This window comes from Humulus lupulus, chromosome 5 (assembly GCF_963169125.1).
Source record: "Humulus lupulus chromosome 5, drHumLupu1.1, whole genome shotgun sequence".
Taxonomy (NCBI): domain Eukaryota; kingdom Viridiplantae; phylum Streptophyta; class Magnoliopsida; order Rosales; family Cannabaceae; genus Humulus; species Humulus lupulus.
This window is the reverse complement of record NC_084797.1, coordinates 227,048,414-227,074,712: the sequence shown is the minus strand read 5'-3', so window position 1 is coordinate 227,074,712 and position 26,299 is coordinate 227,048,414. Positions and strand designations below refer to the sequence as shown.

General features: G+C 42.8%; 1 protein-coding gene across 1 annotated transcript; it reads left to right on the top strand.

Annotated features, from left to right (window-relative positions):
* The first annotated feature begins 7,891 nt into the window (after positions 1-7,891).
* Positions 7,892-9,170, top strand: LOC133834025 (growth-regulating factor 10-like). Its single transcript, XM_062263554.1, has 3 exons — positions 7,892-8,260; positions 8,362-8,598; positions 8,692-9,170. Exons 1-3 carry the CDS (start codon positions 8,239-8,241, stop codon positions 9,030-9,032), a joined length of 600 nt encoding a protein of 199 aa, XP_062119538.1. The 5' UTR covers positions 7,892-8,238; the 3' UTR covers positions 9,033-9,170.
* The last annotated feature ends 17,129 nt before the right edge of the window (positions 9,171-26,299 follow it).

Sequence of the window (26,299 nt, the reverse complement as noted above, 5' to 3'; positions counted from 1 at the left end):
GTCATGATTGGTTTGTAATCCATACACTTATATGTTTTTAATAATTTGGTTATATCCAAATTACCTTAGCTCGCGCATTTGGTTACATCCAAACACTTGTACGTTTTTGACAGCTTGGTTATATCCAAACCATCCCAACTGGCGCATTTGGTTATCTCCAAACGCTTGCATGCATTTCGTGTATGTTATTTTATTTTTCAAGCTGATGGTATATATACCAATGATACCCCTTTAATATCCTATGAGTGTGACCATAGGTTATTAAATTAAGAGAGATTGCAAAAATGAAGAAAAACATAACATATTGAAAGAAATAAATCTTTATTTGATGAAATCCAAAAGTAGACAAAACAGTACGGATAAACAAACATGGTAACAGGAAACATCCTTCCTATACTATTGGTAGTAAGGTCTTAGGTGTTCGCCATTCCATGCTCGCGGTACCAGGCTCCCATCCGATCTCGCTAACTTGTAAACACAGGGCCGGATGACTGATTCTATCTGGTATGGTCCTTCCCAATTTGGCCCGAGCACGCCAGCTGCTGGATCTCGTGTTGCCAAGAATACACGCCGTAGCACCAAATCTCCCATGCCGAACTTTCGATCCTGAACCCTCTTGTTGAAGTACTTGGTAGCTCGCTGTTGGTAGGAAGCGTTCCTCAGCTGAGCTTCGTTTCTTCTTTCCTCGATCAGGTCTAATGTTTCTTCGAGCTGAGTGTGGTTCGAGCTTTGGTCATAAATGTGGGTTCGAATTGTAGGGATTTCGACCTCAATAGGCAACATAGCTTCGCAACCGTATGCCAGAGAGAACGGGGTATGTCCTGTTGATGTTCGAGCTGTAGTCCTATATCCCCATAGGACTTGGGGCAATTCTTCGAGTCATCGTCCTTTTGCTTCCTCCAACTTTTTCTTTAGCGAACTCTTGAGAGTTTTGTTTACAGATTCGACCTGGCCATTCGCCTGAGGATGATCTACTGACGAAAAACTCTTTATTATTCCATTCTTCTCGCAAAAGTTGGTGAACAAGTCGCTATCGAACTGGGTTCCGTTGTCGGATACAATTTTCCTCGGCATCCCATATTGGCATACGATGTTCTTTACCACGAAGTCAAGGACCTTCTTGGAAGTTATTGTTGCTAACGGTTCAGCCTCTATCCACTTTGTGAAGTAATCTACGACAACTACAGCAAACTTCACACTGCCCTTGCCAGTTGGGAGAGAGCCTATGAGGTCGATTCCCCATACCGTAAATGGCCATGGGGAAGTCATCATGGTCAGCTCGGATGGTGGAGCTCGAGGAATCGTGGCGAACCTCTGGCATTTATCGCATTTCTTTACGTACTCGAAAGAATCCGATTTAATGGTAGGCCAAAAATAACCTTGGTGTATGATTTTCTTGGACAGGCTATGCCCCCCAGTATGGTCTCCACAGAACCCTTCATGAATTTCTTCAATGATCTTCTTGGCTTCGGGTGGAGTCACGCACCGAAGTAATGGCATGGAATATCCCCTTCTATACAGCTTTTCGTCCAAAATGGTGTAACGGGAAAGTTGATACATTAACTTCCGAGCCTGGTTCCGATCTTTTGGAAAGACTCCGGTCTCAAGATATTCGACTATCGGGGTCATCCAGGTAGGCTCAGACTCAATCATATACACGTCTTCCTCCTTCGGCTCGTTAATGCTAGGTGCCGAGAGGTGTTCTATTGGCACAACATTTAGCTCATCATTCTCGGCGGAAGTAGCGAGCCGAGCTAAGGCATCTGCATTTGAGTTTTTCTCTCGGGGAACCTGTTCGATCACATAAAACTCGAAATGTTCCAATGCGGATTTTGCCTTCACTAAGTAAGCTGCCATTTTTGTGCCACGAGCCTGGTATTCTCCCAAAATTTGGTTAACCACAAGCTGGGAGTCGCTGTAGCAATGTATTGCTTTAGCTTTGAGCTCTTTGGCTATACGAAGTCCTGCCAGTAAAGCCTCGTATTCAGCCTCGTTATTCGATGCATTGAAGTCGAATCTTAAGGCAGAATGAAATCTGCTCCCTGCGGGAGTAATCAAAATGACCCCTGCCCCCGATCCATTTTCATTAGATGACCCATCGACGTAAAGTTTCCACAGCTCGTGGGCCGGGTTTATAACTTCATCGTTGGTCATGCCAGTACATTCCACTATAAAGTCTGCCAATTCCTGTGCCCTAATGGTCATCCTCGGGTGGTAGGTGATCTCGAATTGTCCGAGTTCAACCGCCCATTTAAGAAGTCGACTTGAAGCCTCCGATTTAGACAAGACTTGCCTAAGTGGTTGATTAGCCAATACATGGATGGGGTGCGCCTGAAAGTAGGGTCGAAGTTTACGAGATGAATGAATTAAGCTGAGAGCTAGCTTTTCCATCAAGGGGTATCTCGACTCTGCCCCAAGTAATCTTTTGCTGATGTAATATACGGGCCTCTGTACCTTTTCTTCTTCTCGCACGAGCACTGCACTTATTGCGTGTTCGGTAGTGGAAAGATATAAGTACAGTACTTCTCCCATAATAGGTTTTGATAAGATGGGGGGTTCTGCGAGGTGCTTTTTAAGCTCCTGGAAGGCCAGCTCGCACTCTTTTGTCCATTCAAATTTCTTGCCTCCCCTTAAAAGGTTGAAAAATGGAAGACAACGGTCCGTAGATTTCGAAATAAACCTACTTAGCGCCGCCATCCTGCTGGTCAGACTTTGAACATCCTTGTGTCTTCGAGGTGAGGGCATGTCGATCAAGGCCTGGATCTTGTCTGGGTTGGCTTCTATTCCACGAGCGTTTACAATAAAGCCCAGGAATGTTCCTGATGATACCCCGAAGGAGCATTTCTGAGGATTTAGTTTCATGTTATACTTTCGGAGCACGCCAAAGCACTCTTCGAGGTCGTCAACATGGTTATCGTTAAGTTGAGACTTGACTAGCATGTCATCAACATAAACTCCCATGTTGTTCCCTATTTGCTCCGAAAACATCATATTCACGAGCCGCTGGTATGTGCCCCCAACATTTTTGAGCTTGAATGGCATGACATTATAACAGTATAGCCCCTTGTCCGTTATGAAGCTCGTATGCTCCTGGTCGGGAGCATGCATGGGAATCTAGTTATATCCATAATAGGCATCCATGAAAGACATCAGTCCATGCCCCACTGTGGCATCCACGAGCTGGTCAATCCTTGGTAAGGGAAAACAGTCCTTCAGGCAAGCTTTGTTGAGGTCCGAATAGTCAATACAGGTTCGCTACGTCCCATTAGGCTTTGGGACCAACACCAGATTGGCTACCCAGTCAAGGTAATAAGCATCCCTAATGAACTGGTTTGCTTTTAACCTGTCGACCTCCTCCTTCAGTGCCTTTTTCTTGTAGTCATCCAGCTGTCTTCGCTTTTGTTGATTTGAAGGGAAGCTTTTATCAATATTTAGCGCGTGGCTCGCTATGTTCGGACTTATTCCTACCATGTCCGAATGTGACCACGCAAAGACATCCTGGTTTCTCTTCAAAAAGCAAATTAGTTGCTATTTGGTTTCTTCCTGGAGGTGTTTCCCAACCTTTACCTTTTTCGAGGGATCGGACTCTTCGAGCTGGATCTCTTTGAGCTCTTCTAACGGTTCGAGATCAACTTTCTCCTTAACCCTCGGATCTATTTCTTCATCAATCTCCAAGACCGTCCCATCTTTATTCTGAACAATGACGAGTGCCTGTGCGCTCGTTTGTTTCTTTCCTCTTAAGGAAATGCTGTAGCATTCCCTTCCAGCCAACTGATCTCCCTTCAATGTCCCGATGCCACTAGGGGTCGGGAACTTAACGGCCAGATGCCTTACAGACGAGACTGCCCCCAGCCCAACCAGGGCGGGTCTTCCGAGCAGCACGTTGTAGGCCGAAGGTAGGTCTACTACTATGAACTCCATCATCTTGGTTGTTGAGACTGGGTAGTCTCCCAAGGTTACGGGGAGTTCGATGGATCCCATGCAAGCGGTCCCCTCTCCTGAAAAGCCGTACAGTGTTGTTGCACATGCTTTCAGGTCGCGAAGAGTGAGTCCCATTTTCTCCTAGGTGGCTTTATAAAGAATGTTAACCGAGCTCCCATTGTCTATGAGAACCCGGTGAACTCTCTTATTTGCGAGCTGGAGAGTGATAACCAGTGGGTCATGGTGAGGAAACTGAACATGGGACGCGTCGTCCTCAGTGAAGGTTATCGGCTGGGATTCAATCTTTTGATTTTTTGGAGCTCTAGGTTCGGGTTCATAAGGAGACCCGTCCCCAGTTTTTAGCTCGTTCACATATCTTTTTTGGGCATTTCTGCCCATGCCCGCGGGATGAGGCCCTCCCGAGATGGTTATCACGTCTTCTCCATCAATTGGAGGGGGCCTATCTTCTTCCCTAGCTCGGGAATTGTTGTTTTGTGCAAGCTGTGGCGCGGCTGCCCTTTGGCTCATAGACGCCTGATTAGTATTCTAGTTTTTGACATATTGTCTGAAATAACCTCTCGAGATCAATCCTTCGATCTCATCTTTCAGCTGTCGACATTCATCAGTAGTATGCCTGGTGTTTCTGTGAAATCGGCAATATTTGCTGGAGTCCCTCTTGGACTTCTGATTTCTCATTGGGTCTGGACGCCTGAAGGGGACCTGGTTTTCATTAGCCAGGTATATGTTCTCTCGAGAATCGTTGAGCTCGGTGTACACTCTGTACACGGAGAAATATCTCTCCCCCTTCTTTTTCTTTCCTCCCTCGGCCTCGTGGTTACTCCCTTCGTTCTTTTTTCTCTTGGAAGGGTTTTCCGCAACAGGCTTTGAAGCTGGTGGGTCCGTCGAGGTTGAGGCAGAGTTTACGTTTATCGTTGTAGTTACGGGCTGGGAAGTCACATTAAGTGCCGACCTCGCTTTCTCTACATTGACAAACCTCTGTGCTCGTTTGTTAAACTCGGTTAGGGACCTCACCAGTTTTCTCTGCATGTCGTCCCAGAGAGCACTTCCTGGCATTACTCCAGCTTGGACAGCCATTAGATGACCGCTGTCATCCACATTTCGAGCTTGGGCAACTTCCAAGTTAAACCTTGTAAGGTAACTTTTCAATGTCTCACCTAGCTGCTGCCGAACGTTAGTCAGAGTTGATGCCTCATGTCTAACCCCCATCATGGCTCTGAACTGCTTCTTGAAGTCTTTAGACAGCTGATCCCAAGAAGTTATTGAGTGTCTTCTATATTTTTCGAACCAGCTTTTGGCTGGTCCTGTCAGCGATGCTGGAAATAACATGCATCTGAGCTCGTAACCCACGTTACTTGCTTTCATTATGGTATTGAATGTACTCAAATGGTTGTACGGGTCGGAATTTCCCTCAAACATTGGGACGTGAGGGATCCAAAATCCTTGGGGAAACAGAGTATTGGAAATATGGGGAGCAAACAGTTCAAGCTCCTCGTCAGAATCTTCATATCGACCCTGACCTTGCTCATTTTTCAAAAGCATGAAGGCCTTTTCCAACTGATCAATTCTTTCCTGGATCGGGTTCGCAAGGGGTCTTGCCTGAAATTGGTTGTCGTCGATGATAATTCTAGGTTCGCGCCTCCGCACGGGGTCTTTACGCCTATTTAAGCGATCCCTCAGGTCCGGGTTTGTCGGGTTAACATTACCCCGATTCTGATTCAAGTGTTCCCGTAGGTCGGAGCGATTCCTGCGGCTCCCCGTATTCTTTCAACCTTGATCATGCATACTGACTGATCCGGTATCTCCAGAGTCATCACTAGTAAGACTTGTCGCATGATATTTCGAGATGGGTCTCTTTCATGCCGCCTCGTTTCTGCAGTGAGAGACCGAGACGTTTGACTTTTTTCAGATAGGGCGCCTCTCCATTCCCAGAAAGCTTCCCTGTTCCCTTGTCTCCTCCCCGCACGTCTTTTCTCATCATCTCGAACTGGTTGAGCATTCCTGTGAGGAGGTGAAGGATATCTTATAGGCGATGGAGGGAATCGTATGGGTGACGGTGGTTGCCACCCATTTCGTGGCCTGGACGGTCCGGAGTTTGCCTGAGATGGGTTGGTTGCATTCTGTGTGTTTCTAGGGACTTGAGTCCAAGCCTCTGCAGGGGCTCGGTTGTTCTCAGTTCCCGCTGGTACCTCCGCAGGTGGATTAACCGGGGCCCTAGCTCGGGTACTTCTCTGGGGTCTCGAGGGAGCGGATGGCTCTGCTGGTGCCGGAGGTTGTTCTGGCCTTCTTATGGCAAGATTTTTTCGTGGACGCCCACGAGGCCTGCGGGGAGGAACATGCACATCCCTCGGAGGAGGGGCTTGGTTTTCACGCGGAGGCGGGGGCTGAGCCGCCTGCGCCTCTGCGACTATCCTAGCCAACTCCTCATTCCGCTTGTTGGCTTCTGCCAACTGCTGTTTCAGCTGCCGGTTTTCAAGTTCCACAATGGGAACGTACCGCTCAGGATTGTAGTACATATCCTCATCCCTTGGAGGTGCGGGTGGTCCCCGAGAATCGGAGGACTCGCTTCTCTCCTCAGCATCCGAGTTTACCATTGGCTGTTTCCCAGGGCGTCTCGGATAGTTTTCTTCAGGAATGTTTTGATCGTTAGCGACCATAACTTGTTCAGGGACTGAATGCTTAAGGCTCTCAATGAAAGTACCAAACTGTTGACGCCGTTTTTCGTCAACAGTGAATATAGAGCACATAAACGATAATTAGTTATGGCCAGAAAAATATAATAACACAAACAGGATTTTTTACGTGGTTCAGCAGTTAACTCTGCCTAGTCCACGAGTCTTTGTTATTAGAACTTAAGATAATTTCTGGAAACTCTTCAAGAATGAATTCTCCAGAGTTTCTCTCAAGATTTCAAAATTTCCGGTCCTTTTCACGGGTACAGGACTTCTCTATTTATAGAGGAAGTCTCAGGATACTTTCCCACACGTTTTTGGGAAGTTATCTTTTACATTAATAAACTTAATGGCTTTAACGCTTGTAACTCCTATATACAAGGAAACGTCCCCTGAAGACCAGGGGGCGTGTAACTGACTAATAAATATCCCTTTATTATAGGGAAGTTACAACATCAATACTTCTTGAATGCATGGACGGGGTCCCTTCAAGTGATCTATTAAGCGACTCGAGATCAGCGATCGGCATCATGCCCGTCTAAGCCTCTGAATGAAGAACGAGTTGCCTTGTTTTCTCAAGATCAACTTGGAAAGGGTGAATATCACCGAGGCTGCCTTTCCCCGAGCTCACACTCATACCCAAGCTCGGGCCAATTGATCCGAGGTCACCCCCGAAAACGGACGCCTTCCGATGTTAGTCTTTCGAGCTTATGAGAACTTCGAGGTTACCTATCTTCGAGGTTGCCACCATTGTGAAGACCCGGTGCCTAGGCTGTGAATACGTATTCTAAATATTGTGAGCTCACACCTGATGAATCCAGCTTTCGAGATCACAATTCTCAGAGCTCGAAATCAGAGCTCGAAATCTAGGCGTAACAATATCATATTTGGTGCAAATCCAATATTTGATCCCACAGATTTGAATTTAATAAGTATTATGAAATATCGCTAACGAATCATAAAATATCACGTTGAGCATCTTTAAACTAACAATTAATAATATAATCCAGCGTGTATTACTTTAGTACGTACTACCGGGGTCATTAAGAATTACATCGTATCCTTAAAAAAAAATTCACTGTTAAAAGAAAAGGTATATTTTTAAAATTAAAATTTTTGGGTTGAATGAATTGACGAGTGAGATACGAAACCATGCCAGACAAACACAGACAGACCTACTTAGTGAGTGTGTATATGTGTGTGTGTGTGAATGAGCCATAAATATTGTTTTGTTTGGTTCCACATCAACTTAAGTCACGCGATGGCTTCTCTTCTGTAAAAATTATCTGACACACCACAAGGACTTTCAGTCCCACCTCCATCTCATCTCTCTCTGTCACTCTCTCTCTTTTTCTTTGACACTTCAAAATCAGTACATTCAAACACAATAAACTTCAGAAGACAAACCGAAAAAGGGGATATCATTTTTGGCTCATAACTTTATGTTCTCTGCATTTAGACACCTCTGTCACACAAAACCCAACTGGGATAAACCCTATTATTGCTGTGCTTTGCCAGGGGATGTCAGTCACAACCAATGACTCCATTGATCCATACGTTTGAATTTTGACTTTATACATATACAGTCTCAAACTCTCAAACTCAAGCTCCAACTCCAGCTTTTGCCATGGCTCATTTTACAAGTTCTGGTATCTGAGTCTATCCAACACTCTTCTGTTGTTACATTTTTTATTTATTAATGTTATGGTTCAAGTTAAAACATTGTATTTTCTTTTTCTTTTTCTTACAGGATTTGGACAAGAAGAAGGGTCATCTCAAATAGGGCTAAATCTTGAGCTTGGAAGAGGGGTATGTCAGAACAAAAGATCATCTTCATCATATCATGGCTTCACCATTCTTCAACTACATGAGCTTCAGCTTCAAACCCTAATATACAAGTACATAGAGGCTGGACTACCTGTGCCTTATAATCTTGTTCAACCTATATGGCAAAGCTTTTCTAGCTCCATAACTGGTCTCAACAATGGTGGGTTGCTCTCACATTTTTTTTCTTCCTTACTCTAAGTCGTAGCACTCCAAAAAGTAGTATTGATATTCTGGGTTTGTTTGTTTTTGTTAGGGCTAGGAGTTGTTGGCCCATTGTGTTTGGATTCAAGGAGAGGGATGGAAAATGAGCCATGGAGATGTAGAAGAACAGATGGGAAAAAATGGAGATGTAGCAAAGAAGCTCTTCCTCATCAAAAGTACTGTGAAAGACACATTCATAGAGGGCGTCACCGTTCAAGAAAGCTAGTGGACTCTTGTAATAGTAAAACGACAACAATGGCTAATACAAGTACAAGTACTAATGGAGGTGGTGGTATTGGCTCAACTATGACTGATCTTTCAATTTCACTCCATGTAAATGAAAACAACACTAGAGGCTTTATCTTCCCAAGGTTAGATTTTCAGCCTAATTAAATAGTGTTCCTCATGAAGATTAGATATATATATATATTTATAGCTAGGTATGTATTAAGAGAAAAACCTTATCTTGAGAACTTTTGTTCTTGTTTTTTTGTTACCATTAGAGAAATGTTTTTGGGGAGTTTTTATTTAGTTTTGGCATTTTCTTTTATGTTTTTTAGAAATGAAATAGGGAAATTATTCCTTTAGTATAAAATTAGTTTCGCCACCAAAAACTTTCTTGTAAAAAGTGTACGAATGATAGATAAGATTAGAGGGTTTTAATAATGCTCTCAAGGTTCTTCAATTTAGAAAATAAAAATAACAACTTGTAACTGAAAACCCAAGTTGTTTGGACAGAAAAAGAAATCGTAAATAAATAAATTAAAATAAAGTATTTTTGAAGAATACTAATTTAAAATTACCTTTATATTGAGAGATCTTTTCTCAAGTACTTTTTTATTTGTTGACAAAACTGTAAAAGAAAAAAATTCTTTAAAATCGTAAAATTAAATGAAAAAATGTTTCACCATAAAAATATAATTTTTTAGCGAAATGGAATGTTTTATGTTAAAATCTTTTATCATGATGTAATTAGGCCAAATTAGTGGGCTAAACGTTAGATGTGGGCTAACGACCTTTCAAAAGGTCCAAGCTGTATTCCTAAAGGCCCAACATGATATTTGGAGATGTTAAAAAAGCCCAAAGTCCAGTGCACATTGTTCTCAAACCAAGCTTTGTTTGCCTTTGTTCTTATCTTCTGTCCTACCCTACCATGTGATTGGGTTCAATCAGTGACAACAAATGGTCCAATATTGCTTTAAGACAAATTTTAATAATAAAGTTCTTGAATTTTTATTCTTTCACAGAATAAAATAAAATAAAAATATTATACAAATATACTTCATTAATTTTGAGATATTAATAGACTACTGTTCATAACATTATTTCCACTTAATGTTTATAACTTTAGATAAACTGATAACTTGAATATAGAAAATATAATAAAGTTTATAGTTCATAATAATAATAATATAGATCGTGAATTTATTGGTAACCAAATTACTAAACAAACTTCAAAAATACGCCATAACAAAAATTATTAGTGAAACCTGTTTTTATTTTTATTTAAAAAAAATCATGGTGATTGATCTATATGTTAATCAAATGAATGTTTACTATTTTTTTTTATATACTTATTATTATAGGATAATTTCATAATTTTAGTAGAGTAAGCTCATAATAGATTTAAATAATAATTAAAAGAGTTTTAACTAATTCACAATTTAATGATGCTTGAACTATAAGTCCAAACGTTAATTTATCAACTTCATGAACCTAGTTGCATGGGTTTTGCTTTACGAATTATTCTAATATTGTTGAAATTGTAAACTAATGGTATTCTCCATACCAAAATTAAATTATTATATTAGAATAAAAGATTATTTTGAATATGAAAAATACTATTTATTTTTCTTATTTTCTTTTACATTTCTCTTGCTCACCATATCAAAATTAATTTATTATTTTTTAATATGAAAAATATTAACTGCATTTTTTTTTATTAACAAACAGTCTCTTATCTCATTATTTGACATAACAAATAATTAACTAAATAATAGAGCATCAGCTATTTGATCGTTGAAAAAAAAAGAGCATGCAAGAATGACTATAGCATAATCACTTACATTATTTATATAAGATATAATTTGATTCTATTTTTAATATAAATGATCTTACAATAATTAAAATAAATCAAGGAAAGCACCTCCGTAAAGATAAAAAAAATCTAGTGTGTTAAGTAACCGTTGTATAAATAGTTTTTTTTTTATTATTTCAATGAAAATCCGAAAACAAAGTGAAAAATGGCGTTCGATAAAACTATTTCCATTTTTTTTTAATTTTTTTTCAAAATTTCAAAAAATTTGGAAACACAATTCTCTTACTTTTAATTAAAAAAAAAAAAAAAATAACTTATGTCTGTTAGAATCACGCGCATCATCTTTTATTTCACATTTGTTTTAATCTCCCATAACCATTGTCGCCCTCCATGACCATTTGGACCTTGTTGCCAATGGCCATAGTCATCGGCGATGTTTTGTCAGAATGTATAGTGGTTGTGTTATTGAAGATATAGACGTACCAGATTTTTTAAAATATTTAAAAGAATATATTTTAAAAATAAATATTTATTAATTATATTAATATAAATTCAAGTATTATAAAATATCATTATTATATCTAGATATTTATTAATTATATTAATATAATTTTAAATATTATAAAATATCATTATTATAATAATATATAATACAAAATTAGATATTTATTAATTATATTAAATAAATTCAAATGTTATAAAATATCATTATTATAATAATATATAATGTAAAATTAAATACTTAATAATTATATTAATATAAATTTAAATGGTATAAATATTATTATAATAATATATAACACATAATATATAATCCTAATTTTTATAAAATTTTGCTAGAATAAATATTTAGTAATTATATTAATATAAATTCATATATTATAAAATATCATTATTATAATAATATTTAATACAAAATTAGATATTTAATAATTATATTAATATATATTCACATGTTATAAAATATTATTATTACAATAATATATAATACATAATAAATACATTAAGTGTCTTATGTGCACAAATAATATAATTGTGTAATTAATAAGAAATTAGAATAATATTTGTCTTCTATCAAGAATAAACAAGTTTCTTCTCCAATAATTGAGGAGTGATTTGAATAATATCGTGAATGTTTGTACCCTAAATATGGTAGTTTGTGATCTATAAGCTTATCACATTATTATTATTTAAAAACCATAAATAATGTTTTATTTTAATTTTTCTTTTAATATTTTTATGTCATTCTTTTATATATAATATTGTTTATTTATTTAAAATTTATATGACAATCATAAAATCTTAATAAAAAATAATTAGTAAATTTTCTAAATAAATGTGCATTGTACTTATTTGCACCTAGTGTATATATATATTCAAAAAGTAATATTGCATAAAGGTCTTTTCTCCTAATATCCCAATAGTGAATGTAAAATTTTGTTAGTTGGTAATATGATGAACAATGTAACGTCTTCCTAATCCAAGACTATTACAATATGTAATTAAATAGTGCTTAACTTGTTAAACGAGTCATTTGAACTTAAAACGTGTAATTGAAACTAACCACATGTTTAGGTACTAAAAATTTCAGTCAAAAGTCAATCATTTCATCAAAAGAGTTTGAATTCAATACATGAGATCCTGGCAGAGTTTAAAACGGTTACAACTCAAAATGAATACAAAAGCTGACCTAAGCGGAAAAATCAAGGTCTAACCCTAGTTCCAACTGATACCCCCAGTCATGGCGGTCGAACTGGTCACATATGTACACCCTGCCCCTGAAGCTCTCCAACTCATAGCTAGTCCAGCTTTTCATTTCCTTTACCTACACCATTTAGCACCTGTGAGCCAAGGCTCTGAAAGAAAACATAACCATACTCATAAGCAGTAAATCATTAGATCACATTATTATAATTAGCATGCTTAGCAGTTATATCCATACTCGTGCATGCATTCAATCCAAATAAGTGAGTATAGAGCCATGCCAGGACCCATTACCCAATTCCCTGTATAACCAGCCTTAGAGCTGGCTAAGCGTACCCGACGCATATTATTTCATCCCCCATAAGGGCGTTCAAATGTGTATCATGCTTCCGGGTAAGCTTAACCACATCGACTGGTGTTCAGCACGCTATTTCCCCCTTTAACTCATAAGTCGAACCTTTAAACCCTCAACTTATAAGCCAAGCCTTTAAACTCTCGACTTATAATTTGAGCCTTTAAACCCTCGACTTATAAGCCGACCCTTGTAAACCCTCAACTTATAAGCTGATATTTGTAAACCCTCGACTTATAAGTCGAGCCTTGTAAACCCTCATCTTATAAGCAGAGCCTTTCAACCCTCGACTTATAAGTCAAGTCTTTTAACCAGATATATCATCCACTAATAAGCAGAGCTCTTAATCAGATATCATAAATAGATCATCGACTTATAAGTCAAGCTTTTAATCAGATACAATAGATAGATCCTTGACTTATAAGTCAAGCCTTTCAGTCGAATATAATCGATAAAATCTCGACTTGTAAGTCGAGCCTTTCAATCTAGTATAACAGATAACCCTCGACCTATAAGTCGAGTCTTTCAATCAGACATACAGATAAGCAGTCATTACTTAACACAAGTAGGCACATGGCAATCAACATGTTTAATAAAAAAAATCACAGCATGGTTATTGTTGACGCCGTTTTTCGTCAAACAGTGAAAGAAGATCACAAAAACAATAATAGATAATGGCCAAATACAATAAAACAAATCAAACACACGATTTTTACGTGGTTCAGCAGTTAAATCTGCCTAGTCCACGAGTCTCTATTATTAAACTCAAGATTATCTCTGAAAATTCTTAAGCATGAATTCTTCAGAGTTTTCTCTCAAGGATCAGAATTTTTCGGTCCTTTACAATGGCGCATGGCTTCTCTATTTATAGAGAAGGATGCAGAATACTATCCCACATATTTTGGGTAGTTACTCTTTTGTGAATAAAATAAATGGCCTTAAATGCCTATAATCAGATATAAAAGGAAACGTCCCTGAAGACCAGGAAACACATAACTGATCAAATAATATCCCACGATTCTAGGGGATTTACATTAATAAATGAGGATTACATCTCATATTTATAATACTTGTAGATATTCAATGTGGTTACTGCGTATCTCTAAGGCTTTAGTCTCCCAGGTTTCCTGTCACCTTTCGAGCTGGAGACATCTTCTGAGGTCACCCAATTTGTTCGAGATCGTATGCGCGTCGAGCTCGGGAACCCTGATCCGAAGTTGTCTCCGAAGATGGATGTGTTCCCGGGGCTATCTTTCGAGATCATGAACTCTTCGAGGTCACCATACTCGAGATCGTCCATATCCTGCAAGCTCGGCATATGATCCTGGAGCTTGCTTCCAACCTTATGAGTCCACTTATTTGCGAATCCAACTTTCGAGGTCATAATTAACATGGCTCGAAATCTGGGTATAACATTTTGCCCCCTCAAAAGTATTTGTTCGAATCCTAAGAGAAGGAAACTTTTGAACTACTTTCCCTGAGAACTGCACCGTCACACCTTTGAAAATGGACACGCGTCAGCTGGGTATTGCTCACTTTTGGTACTCGAGTGCCTTGGAAACACGCCCACGATCGTCCGTCTGACAACTTTTCGGCGCCTTCTTGTCATTGATCCCCATCCGTTCGATCTAGTGAGGATTTCACTCGACACTCCTGATTAATTCCTTTTCCCCACTTATATATGCAAGACCCCACTCTTCATCTTCTTCTTCACTTTTACCTTCATTCGCCATAAGCAAAAAAAGAAAAACAAACTCAGAGACCTCTTTGCAAAATTCCTATTCTGTGCATGTTTTCTCGACCAAAGAAGCAAAGGAATCCTGGTCTGTTCGAGTCAGTGAGCTCTTTCCTGCAACCTCTTCTTCGATCGACGATCTCTCTGCAATCGCCATTACTGTGTAAGTATGCCATTTTTTTATTTAAACTGTTCTTGCTGTGTATCTGTTTATACTGGTTTGCATCCACGATAGGAAGTTTTAACACGATAGGCTTTCATGCCTTTTAGACTTTCATTCTGGATTTTCGTCTCTGGTTTATACCCAGTTTTGACATTTGAATGTGGTTCCCATTTTCTGGGTTTTGAAATTTTTAGGCAACGTTTCTTGTGCACTAAGCTTTCGGATAAAAACGTGGGTCTTGATAAATGCACGAAACCCAAAGACGCCTTTCCTGGTTAACCGCCACTCTTCTTTCCCTTGAATTTCGGGATTTTCAAAAAATCATCCACGCTCCTTTTCTTTTTCGTGGAATACACGCCCCTGACTCTTCAATAAGGATCTTAGTATTTAGTGTCTCGTTCCTAAATTTCCGAGCTCACTCCATCGAGCTCGTAATTCTTGCATGCATGGCCCTCACCATATTTTCTTTCTCGTTAAATGTCACAGAATCTGGAAAGACGGTGGGGGTCATTGCTGGCAATCCCTTACAAGCCAAAATCTCCGAGCCCAGAATCGCTCTTCGCCCGGAACCAACGCCGGATAAGAGAGTACGAGTTTGCACGCGAGCAGGAAGACATTCGAGCCCACTATCGCCGCCAGATAGACGAGGTCATTGAAAAGAAGAGAAGAGTTCTTCGGGAGGCCCTCTATCCGGAGCTCAATTCAGGACCTAGGCCAATCCCCCTCGACCCTGCGCTAAGAGTTACTGTTGCATATCGTCCAGGGGAACTCCAGTTTTCCTTAATGGGGGAACCTTCCTCCTCATAGCCGAGGAGAGAAATGTTCGTGGCCGAGCTCTACTGGAGCACGATTACCACAACCAGCCAAATATCTGAAATACTGGCCTTCCATGGCCTTCATTTGTCAGGCACCTTGAAGTGTCGAGCTCCGACTGGTCAAGAACGGAGCTGTTTCGCCCCTGGCGGCCGCGATGCCACAGTGAAATATGCGGCATGGAGCCAAGAACATATGAGGGCAGGAGCACTGCTGCCCTTGAAGTCTTTTTTCAAAGACTTTACTGATTTCGTTGGGTTGGCTCCGTTCCAACTCAATACTAATTCGTACAGGGTGCTGTCTGCCCTGAGGTCCTTATTCCACGAGCTGGGGTGGGAAGGACCTTCACCTCAAGAGATTTTATATCTCTTTTGTTTGAAAAGTAACCCCTCCCGAGCTCGGGGAGGGGATGGTTTTTACTATCTCTCGAGCTATCTCAAAGAGACGAAAGTTTTTGGGGATCTCCCCAATCACCCGCCTGATTTCAAGAGGGCCTTCTTCTGGACAGATGGTCTGTCCCCGTCTCGACATTACTCGTTCAGGCGGATTCGTAAGTATTCTCGTTACTTTTATTCCTGAGCTCGAGACTTTAGTTATTAAATCCACATTTAGTTGAAATGTGTTTCGTTTTTCAGCTAACTTTCAATGTCCCACCCCTAATGAAGCGATGAAGAGGCACAGAGAGGCCTTACTCCAACTCCCTTATGGTAGGAGGTCTCTCTCGTACCTATTACATGAGGGTAAGCTCCGAGCTTGCAAGCTGTTGGGAGAGGGCCAGTCAACCTCTGACTGGTCCAGCAAAAAATATGAACGCTGGGAGGAGGTGCCACTGCCCATAGGCGCCCTTCCTCCGAGGAGAGAAAGGAGGCCATCACTCCCAGTTCGTCTGAGGAGTCCGCGGTCTGGGAATGAGGCCAATGATGAAGCCTCGAGCTCGGACTCAAATGAAGGTAAAGTCCTCCCTACCTCGAGGATGTGGTCCCCCACACTACTAGAACACATGCCCAATAGGTTAGTCTCGTGCCCACAGGATAGATACCACTTCTACATATGGAGTTGGGTAGATGACTGTGTCCATAGGTTCGATAGTGGGCTCGGGAAATACGATACCATGTACACCACGGACGAGGTGTGGAATGGGATAGCTGTGCAGTACGGGACCAATGATTATAGGGACCTCTCGAGGTTATCACCTACTTATAGGGAAGGCACTCCCCCCGCCTCCTCTGAAGACGGGGGAATTTCATGGTCCCCAAGCTCGAGCTCGGGGGAGAGTTCCAGTTAGGTTTCTTCTATCATCACTCTATATGTCTGATACCAAAATTACTTGATGTACACTTCTCTTTTACTGACTCACTGTGTTGTGACTTGTGCAGGCGAGATGGACTCCGACCTTGACACCCTCATCGACACTGCTGGTGCCAAGAGGAGAAAACGCCCTAGGGCGGGGTCGCTGAAGATCGGCCAGCCGGGCAAAGGCTCCAAGAGATCCAAGAAGACACCTCCCCTTGCCCCGCCGGTTTCAAGCTCTATTGCTGCGTCGACTGTCCAGGCCAGCGCCTCCACGACAATGCCATCCTCGCAGGTCGTCGTCTCCGCGGTTGCACCGACTTCGCTGGTTGGTGCCCCTGCCATTGTTGAGTCCCAACCTCCTATGGTGGGCGAAACGTCTTCTGCTCAACTTTCCAGAAGGCCTTCTGCTCCTCGAGTTCAGAAGCTAACAATCTCCACCCATATGGACTCGTATGTGGTGGACAATGCTGCTGGACCTCACGGATCTACGCTGATCTCGGATGTCATGTCCCGGATCGGCCAGAGCTATGGCAGTTTCGAAGCTCCCCAGTGGCAGTGCCTAACTGGCACCCGAGACCGCACTGTCCTTTACGAGAAGAGTATCGAGCACACTGCTGCGGTAAGTATCCTTCTATATTCCTTTTGCTTACATTCATACTGACCTGAGGCTAATGGCGGTTTCTTCCTTTTTTCAGGCTCTTGCCTTCACTGCCCAGCTCAATTACGAGCTGAACAACGAGATCCATTCGAGCAGGACTCATGCTCAAGAGGCGAAGGACCTCCACCTTAGAGCGAATGACGATCTGAAGGCGGCGAATGCTAAGCTCGAGGCAGTGGTTAAGGAGCGTGAGGACATGGCCAAGGAGCTCGGAAAGCTGAGAGCTAAACTCGAGGAGCAAAAGAAAGATAATACCCAGCTTCGGGAGACCAATAAGAAGCGCGAAGAGGACAAGGCCGCCACCTTCGACATCATAGAGGATGCCAAAACTCGCCTTCTTGCCGAGTACAAAGAAAAGAAGGAAAAGGCGGTCGACTCAGCCATGTACCGGATGTGGGCTTATAATGAAGATCTAGACACCAGCTTCTTAGGTCCCCACGAGGCGCCGCTTCTTGAACGATGGAATGCTCGGCTCGAGAAGGAAGAGGCTGAACAGCTCGAGAAGGAGAAGGCTGCTCTGGACACCGTTTCAGAGGGAGCTCAGGAGGATAGTCATGCTATTCGTCCTGGGGGGTCCGGTGCCACCGACGCTGAGAAGGCCAAGGAGACTCCTTTTCCTTGAATCTGACCTCGGGGAGATCAGTTATCGGGGCTGCGTCCCCTTATTTCTGTAATTATTTTACTATATGCCCACGGGGCTGATACAATTTTTTTTACCATTCTTTTATATGCTTTACATTTCTTGGCTCGAAATATTTTGCATATTTTTATATTGATGAACCGGTTATGTTTATTTAATTCATACAAACATAGTTTGGATTTAGGCTCGAAATTCGATGCATTCATGCATAGTCTATTCGAGTTATCCGCTTCCGACCTCGTTACTTATCAAGGTCGGATATTACTTTAACCATGAACTCAAGAGTACTTATATGGTATGTAATGTGAATGATCTGGTTATATCTTTTTTTTTTTGTTTAGTCACTTTTCCTCATCCTCATTTTTGTTCCAAGGTTAAGAGTTTGAAACTATTTTTCTCTTAAGATATTCCAGCCTCGATCTCGACTTGTCTCGTGATAGGTTTAGGCTCCTACTTATTATCGATCAATTTTTTGGCTGGTTCCAGACCTGGTAAGTTTGCACATCTGGTTAACTCCAAACGTTTTAGGTTTTTGGTAGTTCGGTTTTGTCCGAACTATCTAAGCTCGCGTATTTGGTTATATCCAAACACTTCATATGTTTTTGATAACTCAGTTATCTAGGCTCGCGTACTTGGTTATCTCCAAATACTTTTTATCTTTTTGATAAGTCGGTTATGTCCGAACTATCTAAGCTCGCGTACTTGGTTATCTCCAAATACTTCATGTATATATATATATTTTTTATTTTTTAATCTGATGGTATATATACCAATGATGCCCCCTTAATATCCTATGAGTGTGACCATAGGTTATTAAGTTAAGAGAGATTGCAAAAATAAAAAGAAATTACATATGGAACAAAATAGACCTTTTATTTGATGAAATTCAAAAACAAACAAACAAACTAGTATAGATAGAAAGCCATGGTTACAAGCAACACTTCCTACACTATTGATAGTAAGGTCTAAGGTGTTCGCCATTCCATGCTTGCGGTATTGGGCTCCCATCCAATCTCGCAAGTTTGTACACACCAGGTCGGATGACTGACTCTATCTGGTATGGTCCTTCCCAGTTCGGCCCGAGCACTCCAGCTGCTGGATCTCGGTTTGCCAAGAATACGCGTCTTAATACCAGATCTCCCACTCCGAACTTTCGATCTCGAACCCTCTTATTGAAATATCGTGTAGTTCGTTGCTGGTAAGCAGCATTTCTCAGCTGAGCCTCTTCTCTTTTTTCATCAATCAAGTCTAGAGTTTCTTCGAGCTGAGTGTGATTGGAACTTTGATCGTAAACCTGAGTTCGAATCGTTGGGATTTCGACCTCGATGGGCAACATTGCCTCGCAGCCGTATGCTAGAGAGAACGGGGTATGCCCTGTTGAGGTCCGAGCTGTGGTTCTATACCCCCAAAGGACTTGAGGTAATTCCTCAGGCCATCGTCCCTTGGCTTCTTCCAACTTTTTCTTCAGAGAACTCTTGAGAGTTTTGTTAACGGCCTCGACCTGACCATTCGCCTAAGGGTGAGCCACAGATGAAAAACTCTTTATTATGCCATTCTTTTTGCAAAAGCTGGCGAACAAGTCGCAATCGAACTGAGTTCCGTTATCGGATACGAATTTTCTCGGTACTCCGTATCGGCATACGATGTTATTTACCACGAAATCAAGGATCTTTTTCGAAGTTATGGTTGCCAATGGTTCAGCCTCCGTCCATTTCGTGAAGTAATCAATGGCGACTACAGCATACTTCACTCCGCCTTTTCCAGTTGGGAGAGAGCCTATGAGGTCGATGCCCCATACTGCGAAAGGCCATGGGGATGTCAACATGGTTAGTTCGGATGGTGGAGCTCGGGGTATCGTGGCGAATCTCTGGCATTTGTCACATTTCTTCACATACTCAAAAGAATCTGTTTTAATGGTTGGCCAAAAATATCCTTGGCGTATGATCTTCTTGGATAGGCTATGCCCCCCGGTGTGGTCTCCGCAGAACCCTTCATGAATTTCTTCAATGATCTTCTTTACTTCGGGATGGGTTACACATCTAAGCAGCGGCATGGAATATCCTCTTCTGTATAGCTTTCCGTCCAAAATGGTGTAACGAGGAAGCTGATACATCAACTTTCGAGCCTGATTTCGATCTTTTGGAAGAATTCCATTTTCGAGATAGTCAACTATTGGACTCATCCAGGTCGGTTCTGTTTCAATCATACACACATCTTCCTCGTCTGGCTCAGTAATGCTGGGTGCTGATAGGTGTTCTACGGGTACAACATTCAGCTCTTCATTTTCGGCGGAAGTGGCGAGTCGAGCTAAGGCATCTGCATTTGAGTTTTGTTCTCGGGGAACCTGTTCAATTGCATAAAATTCGAAATACTCCAATGCGGATTTTGCCTTCTCCAGATAAGCTGCCATTCTTGTGCCACGAGCCTGATACTCTCCCAAGATTTGATTAACCACGAGCTGGGAGTCGCTGTAGCAATGTATAGCTTTGGCTTTGAGCTCTTTTGCTATTCGTAGTCCCGCGAGTAGAGCCTCGTACTCAGCTTCATTATTAGATGCTTTAAAGCCAAATCTTAAAGCAGAGTGAAATTTGCTCCCTGCAGGAGTGATCAGGATAACTCCTGCCCCCGCTCCATTTTCATTTGACGAGCCGTCGACGTAAAGTTTCCATAGCTCGTGGGCCGTGGTTATTACCTCGTCGTCGGCTATCCTAGTACATTCCACTATAAAGTCCGCCAATGCTTGTGCCTTAATGGTCATTCTTGGATGGTAGGTGATCTCGAACTGTCCGAGCTCAACAGCCCATTTAAGGAGTCGACCTGACGCCTCTGGTTTAGACAGGACCTGCCTAAGTGGTTGATCTGTCAGTACATGGATGGGATGTGCCTGAAAATAGGGGCGGAGCTTACGAGACGAATGAATTAGACTGAGGGCGAGTTTCTCCATCAATGGATACCTTGACTCTGCCCCCAGTAATCTCTTACTGATGTAATAGACGGGTTTCTGCACCCTCTCTTCCTCTCGAATGAGCACCGCGCTTATCGCGTGTTCTGTGGTCGAGAGGTATAGGTACAATACTTCTCCCGTTTCGGGTTTTGACAGGATGGGTGGTTCAGCGAGGTGTCTTTTGAGCTCCTGAAAGGCCAGCTCGCACTCCTCTGTCCATTCAAACTTCTTACTTCCTCTCAATAAGTTGAAGAATGGAAGGCCACGATCCGTTGACTTCGAGATGAATCTGCTAAGGGCGGCCATCCTGCCAGTCAAGCTTTGGACATCTTTATGCTTCCGAGGTGAAGGCATATCAATCAGGGCCTTTATTTTTTCGGGATTAGCCTCGATTCCACGAGAGTTGACAATGAAACCCAGAAATTTTCCCGAATATACCCCAAAAGTGCACTTCTGAGGATTTAGCTTCATGTTGTATTTTCTGAGCACGCCAAAGCACTCTTCGAGGTCATCAACATGGTTCTTGTTAAGTTGAGACTTTACAAGCATGTCATCAACATAAACTTCCATGTTGTTCCCTATTTGCTCTGAAAACATCATGTTTACGAGTCGCTAATATGTAGCTCCAGCGTTCTTGAGCCCAAACGGCATAACATTATAACAGTATAGCCCTTTATCTGTGATGAAGCTCGTATGTTCTTGGTCGGGGGCATGCATGGGAATCTGGTTGTATCCAGAATATGCATCCATGAATGACATCAAGCCATGCCCCGCCGTGGCATCCACGAGCTGATCAATTCTTGGCAGCGGAAAGCAGTCTTTTGGACAAGCTTTGTTGAGATCCGAGTAGTCAATACAGGTTCTCCATGTCCCATTGGGCTTTGGGACCAACACTGGATTGGCTACCCAGTCAGGGTAAAAGGCATCCCTAATGAAATGGTTTGCTTTTAACCTGTCAACTTCCTCCTTTAATGCTTTCTTTCTGTCCTCGTCCAGCTGTCTTCGCTTTTGTTGCTTCGGGGGAAAGCTTTTGTCTATGTTTAATGCGTGGCTCGCAACATTCGGGCTTATCCCCACCGTGTCTGAGTGTGACCATGCGAAGACATCCTGGTTTTTCTTCAGAAAGCAAATTAATTGCTATTTTGCCTCGTCTCGGAGGTTTTTTCCGACCTTCACCTTCTTCGAGGGATCAACTTCCTCGAGCTGAATTTCTTCGAGCTCCTCTAAAGGTTCGAGGTCAACTTTCTCCTCAATCCTCGGGTCGATCTCTTCGTCAATTTCTAAGACTGTTCCATCTTTATTTTGTATGATAGCGAGTGTTTGAGCGCTCGTTTGTTTCTTTCCCCTCAAAGAAACGCTATAGCATTCCCTTCCTGCCAATTGATCTCCTTTTAATGTCCCGACCTCGCTTGGAGTTGGGAACTTAAGGGCCAGATGCCTCACAGATGAAACTGCCCCCAGCCCGACTAGGGCGGGTCTCCCGAGCAGTACATTGTAGGCAGATGGTAACTCTACTACCACGAACTCCATTATCTTGGTCACCGAGACCAGATAGTCTCCCAAGGTCACAGGGAGTTCAATGGATCCCATACAGGCAGTTCCTTCTCCTGAAAAGCCATACAAAGTAGTTGCACACGCCTTCAGGTCGCGAAGGGAGAGTCCCATTTTCTCGAGGGTCGCTTTATAAAGAATGTTTACCGAGCTCCCATTATCTATGAGAACTCGGCGGACTCTTTTGTTGGCAAGCTGAAGAGTAATAACCAATGGATCATGATGAGGGAACTAAACATGGGAAGCGTCCTCCTCAGTGAAGGTTATCGGTTGTGTTTCAATCCTTTGGCTTTTCGGTGCCCTAGGTTCGGGTTCATAAGGAGACCCGTCCCCTGTCTTCAGCTCGTTTACATATCTCTTTTGAGCATTTCTGCCCCCTCCTGCGAGATGAGGCCCTCCCGAGATGGCTATCACGTCCTCTCCATCTATCGGCGGGGGCCTGTCTTCTTCCCGAGGTCGGGAGTTATTATTTTGTGCCGTCGAAGGCGCGGCTACTCTCTGGCTCGTAGTAGTCTATCCAGTACTCTGGTTTTTAACATACTGCCGGAAGTAACCTCTCGAGATCAACCCTTCGATCTCGTCCTACAGCTGTCGACATTCATCAGTTGTGTGTCCGGTGTCTCTGTGGAACCGGCAATACTTACTGGAATCCCTCTTGGATTTTTGATTTCTCATTGGGTCCGGACGCCTGAAGGGAGCCTGGTTTTCATTAGCCAGGTATATGTTTTCCTGAGACTCGTTGAGCTCGGTGTGTACTTTATACACGGAGAAATACCTCTCTCCTTTCTTTTTCTTTCCTCCCTCAGCCTCGGGGTTATTTCCCTCGCTTTTTTTCCTCTTTGAGGGAATTTCCGAGGTAGGCTGCGGAGCTGCTGGGTCAGCCGAGGTTGAGGCGGAGTTAATGTTTATCGTTGTAGTTTCGGTCTGCGAGGTCGCCTTGAGCGTTGACCTTGCCTCCTCTACATTGACAAACCTCTGCGCTTGTCTGTTAAACTCGGTTATTGACCTCACCGGTTTCCCTTGCATGTCATCCCAAAGGGCACTTCCGGGTAAAACACCAGCTCGGATAGCCATAAGGTGCCCACTGTCATCCACATCTCGAGCTCGGGCGACCTCCAGATTAAATCTTGTCAGGTAGCTTTTCTGTGTTTCGCCTGGCTGTTGTCAGACGTTGGTCAGAGTGGATGCCTCTGGTCTGACTCCCACCATAGCTCGGAACTGCTTCTTGAATTCTTTAGACAACTGTTCCCATGAAGTTATTGAGTGTTTCTTGTACTTTTCGAACCAACTTTTGGCAGGTCCTGCCAATGATGTTGGAAACAACATGCATCTGAGCTCGTAACCCACGTTACTGGCTCTCATAATAGTGTTGAATGTACTCAGGTGACTACATGGGTCGGTTTTTCCTTCAAACGCTGGGACGTGAGGAATCCGGAATCCTTGAGGAAATTGGGTGTTGGAAATATGTGGAGCAAACGGCTCGAGCTCCTCATCAGAGTCCTCATATCGACCATTTCCTCGTTCATTCTTTAAAAGCCTAAAGGCTTTTTCGAGCTGATCGATCCTTGCTTGGACTGGGTCAGTAGGAGGTGTTGTCTGGAATTGACTGTCATTGATCGTGATTCCAGGCTCGCGTCTCCGTGAGGGATCTCTACGCTTATTCAAGCGATCCCCTAGGTCCGGATTTGTCTGATCTTCCTTCCCCCTACTCTGATTTAGATGACTTTGCAGGTCATGACGATTCTTGCGACTTCCAGTATTTTTACGACCTCGGTTGTGATTACTGACGGACCTGGTCTCTCCGGACTCGTCACTGGTGAAACTCATTGATCGGTCATTTCGTGATGTATTCTTCCCATGTCGCCTCGTCTCCGCAGTGCGAGACCGAGACGTCTGACTTTTCTCAGAGGGTGCGCCTCTCCGTTCCTGGAACGTCTCCCTGTTTCCTTGTCTTTCCCTCGTACGCCCTTGATCCTGATCTCGAACAGGTTGAGCGTTTCTGCGGGGAGGTGAAGGATATCTTATGGGAGATGGAGGGAACCGTATAGACGACGGTGGCTGTCGCCCTTGCCTCGGCCTAGAGGGTCCAGAATTTGCCCGAGATGGGTCAGTCGCGTTCGGTGCACTACCAGGAACCTGAGTCCGAGCCTCGGCAGGAGTTCGGTTATTCTCAGTTCCTGCAGGCACTTCCACAGGTGGATTAGGCGGGACCCGAGCTCGGGTACTCCTCTGGGGCCTAGGAGGAGCAGATGGCTCTGCTGGCGCCGAAGGTTGAGTCGGCCTCCTTGTGGCAGCATCCTTTCGTGGGCGCCCACGGGGCCTCCGGGGAGGAACATGCACGTCCCTTGGAGGAGGGACTTGGTTTTCGCGCGGAGGCGGGGGCTGAGCCACCTGCGCCTCTGCGACTATCCTAGTCAGCTCCTCATTCCGTTTGTTGGCCTCTGCCAACAGCTGTTTCAACTGCCGGTTTTCCAGTTCTACAATAGGAACGTAACGCTCTGGATTGTAGTACATGTCCTCATCCCTTGGTGGAGGCGGTGGTCCCCGAGAATCAGAAGACCCACTTCTCTCCTTAGCATCCGGGTTCTCCATTGGTTGTTTTCCAGGACGCCTTGGGTAACTTTCATCAGGCGTGTTCTGATTGTTCGTGGCCATGAATCTCTCAGGGATGAATGCTTAAGTCTCTCAATGAAAGTACCAAACTGTTGACGCCGTTTTTCGTCAAACAGTGAAAGAAGAGCACAAAAACAATAATAGATAATGGCCAAATACAATAAAACAAATCAAACACACGATTTTTACGTGGTTCAGCAGTTAAATCTGCCTAGTCCACGAGTCTCTATTATTAAACTCAAGATTATCTCTGAAAATTCTTAAGCATGAATTCTTCAGAGTTTTCTCTCAAGGATCAGAATTTTTCGGTCCTTTACAATGGCGCATGGCTTCTCTATTTATAGAGAAAGATGCAGAATACTATCCCACATATTTTGGGTAGTTACTCTTTTGTGAATAAAATAAATGGCCTTAAATGCCTATAATCAGATATAAAAGGAAACGTCCCTGAAGACCAGGAAACACATAACTGATCAAATAATATCCCACGATTCTAGGGGATTTACATTAATAAATGAGGATTACATCTCATATTTATAATACTTGTAGATATTCAATGTGGTTACTGCGTATCTCTAAGGCTTTAGTCTCCTAGGTTTCCTGTCACCTTTCGAGCTAGAGACATCTTCCGAGGTCACCCAATCTGTTCGAGATCGTATGCGCGTCGAGCTCGGGAACCCTGATCCGAAGTTGTCTCCGAAGATGGATGTGTTCCCGGGGCTATCTTTCGAGATCATGAACTCTTCGAGGTCACCATACTCGAGATCGTCCATATCCTGCAAGCTCGGCATATGATCCTGGAGCTTGCTTCCAACCTTATGAGTCCACTTATTTGCGAATCCAACTTTCGAGGTCATAATTAACATGGCTCGAAATCTGGGTATAACAGTTATAACCATGTTCTATAGCCAGGCCAAGCCCTAAACACAGACCGAGTGCAGTTTTCTCACCTCAGGTCCTGAGTAAATAGTGTATGACGATCCCGAGTACGATCATTTCCTCCCGAGCCTAGCGGTTCACCCTAGTCACAACCAAAACAATATATAACTATCAGGAAACGAACTAATAAAGGCTTCCGGACCAAATCCTAGCCTCTAGGACCCTGAATTCTACTAACCCAGACAGTAGAACCATTCCCGAGACCCTTGGTTTGGGT

Bases quoted from the DNA above. Each gene is read 5' to 3' on its own strand.
- LOC133834025 (XM_062263554.1), top strand. From the start codon at position 8,239: ATGGCTCATTTTACAAGTTCTG. The intron at 8,261-8,361 runs GTATCTGAGTCT...TTTTTCTTACAG, and splicing joins GGCTCATTTTACAAGTTCTG to GATTTGGACAAGAAGAAGGG. The intron at 8,599-8,691 runs GTGGGTTGCTCT...TGTTTTTGTTAG, and splicing joins CATAACTGGTCTCAACAATG to GGCTAGGAGTTGTTGGCCCA.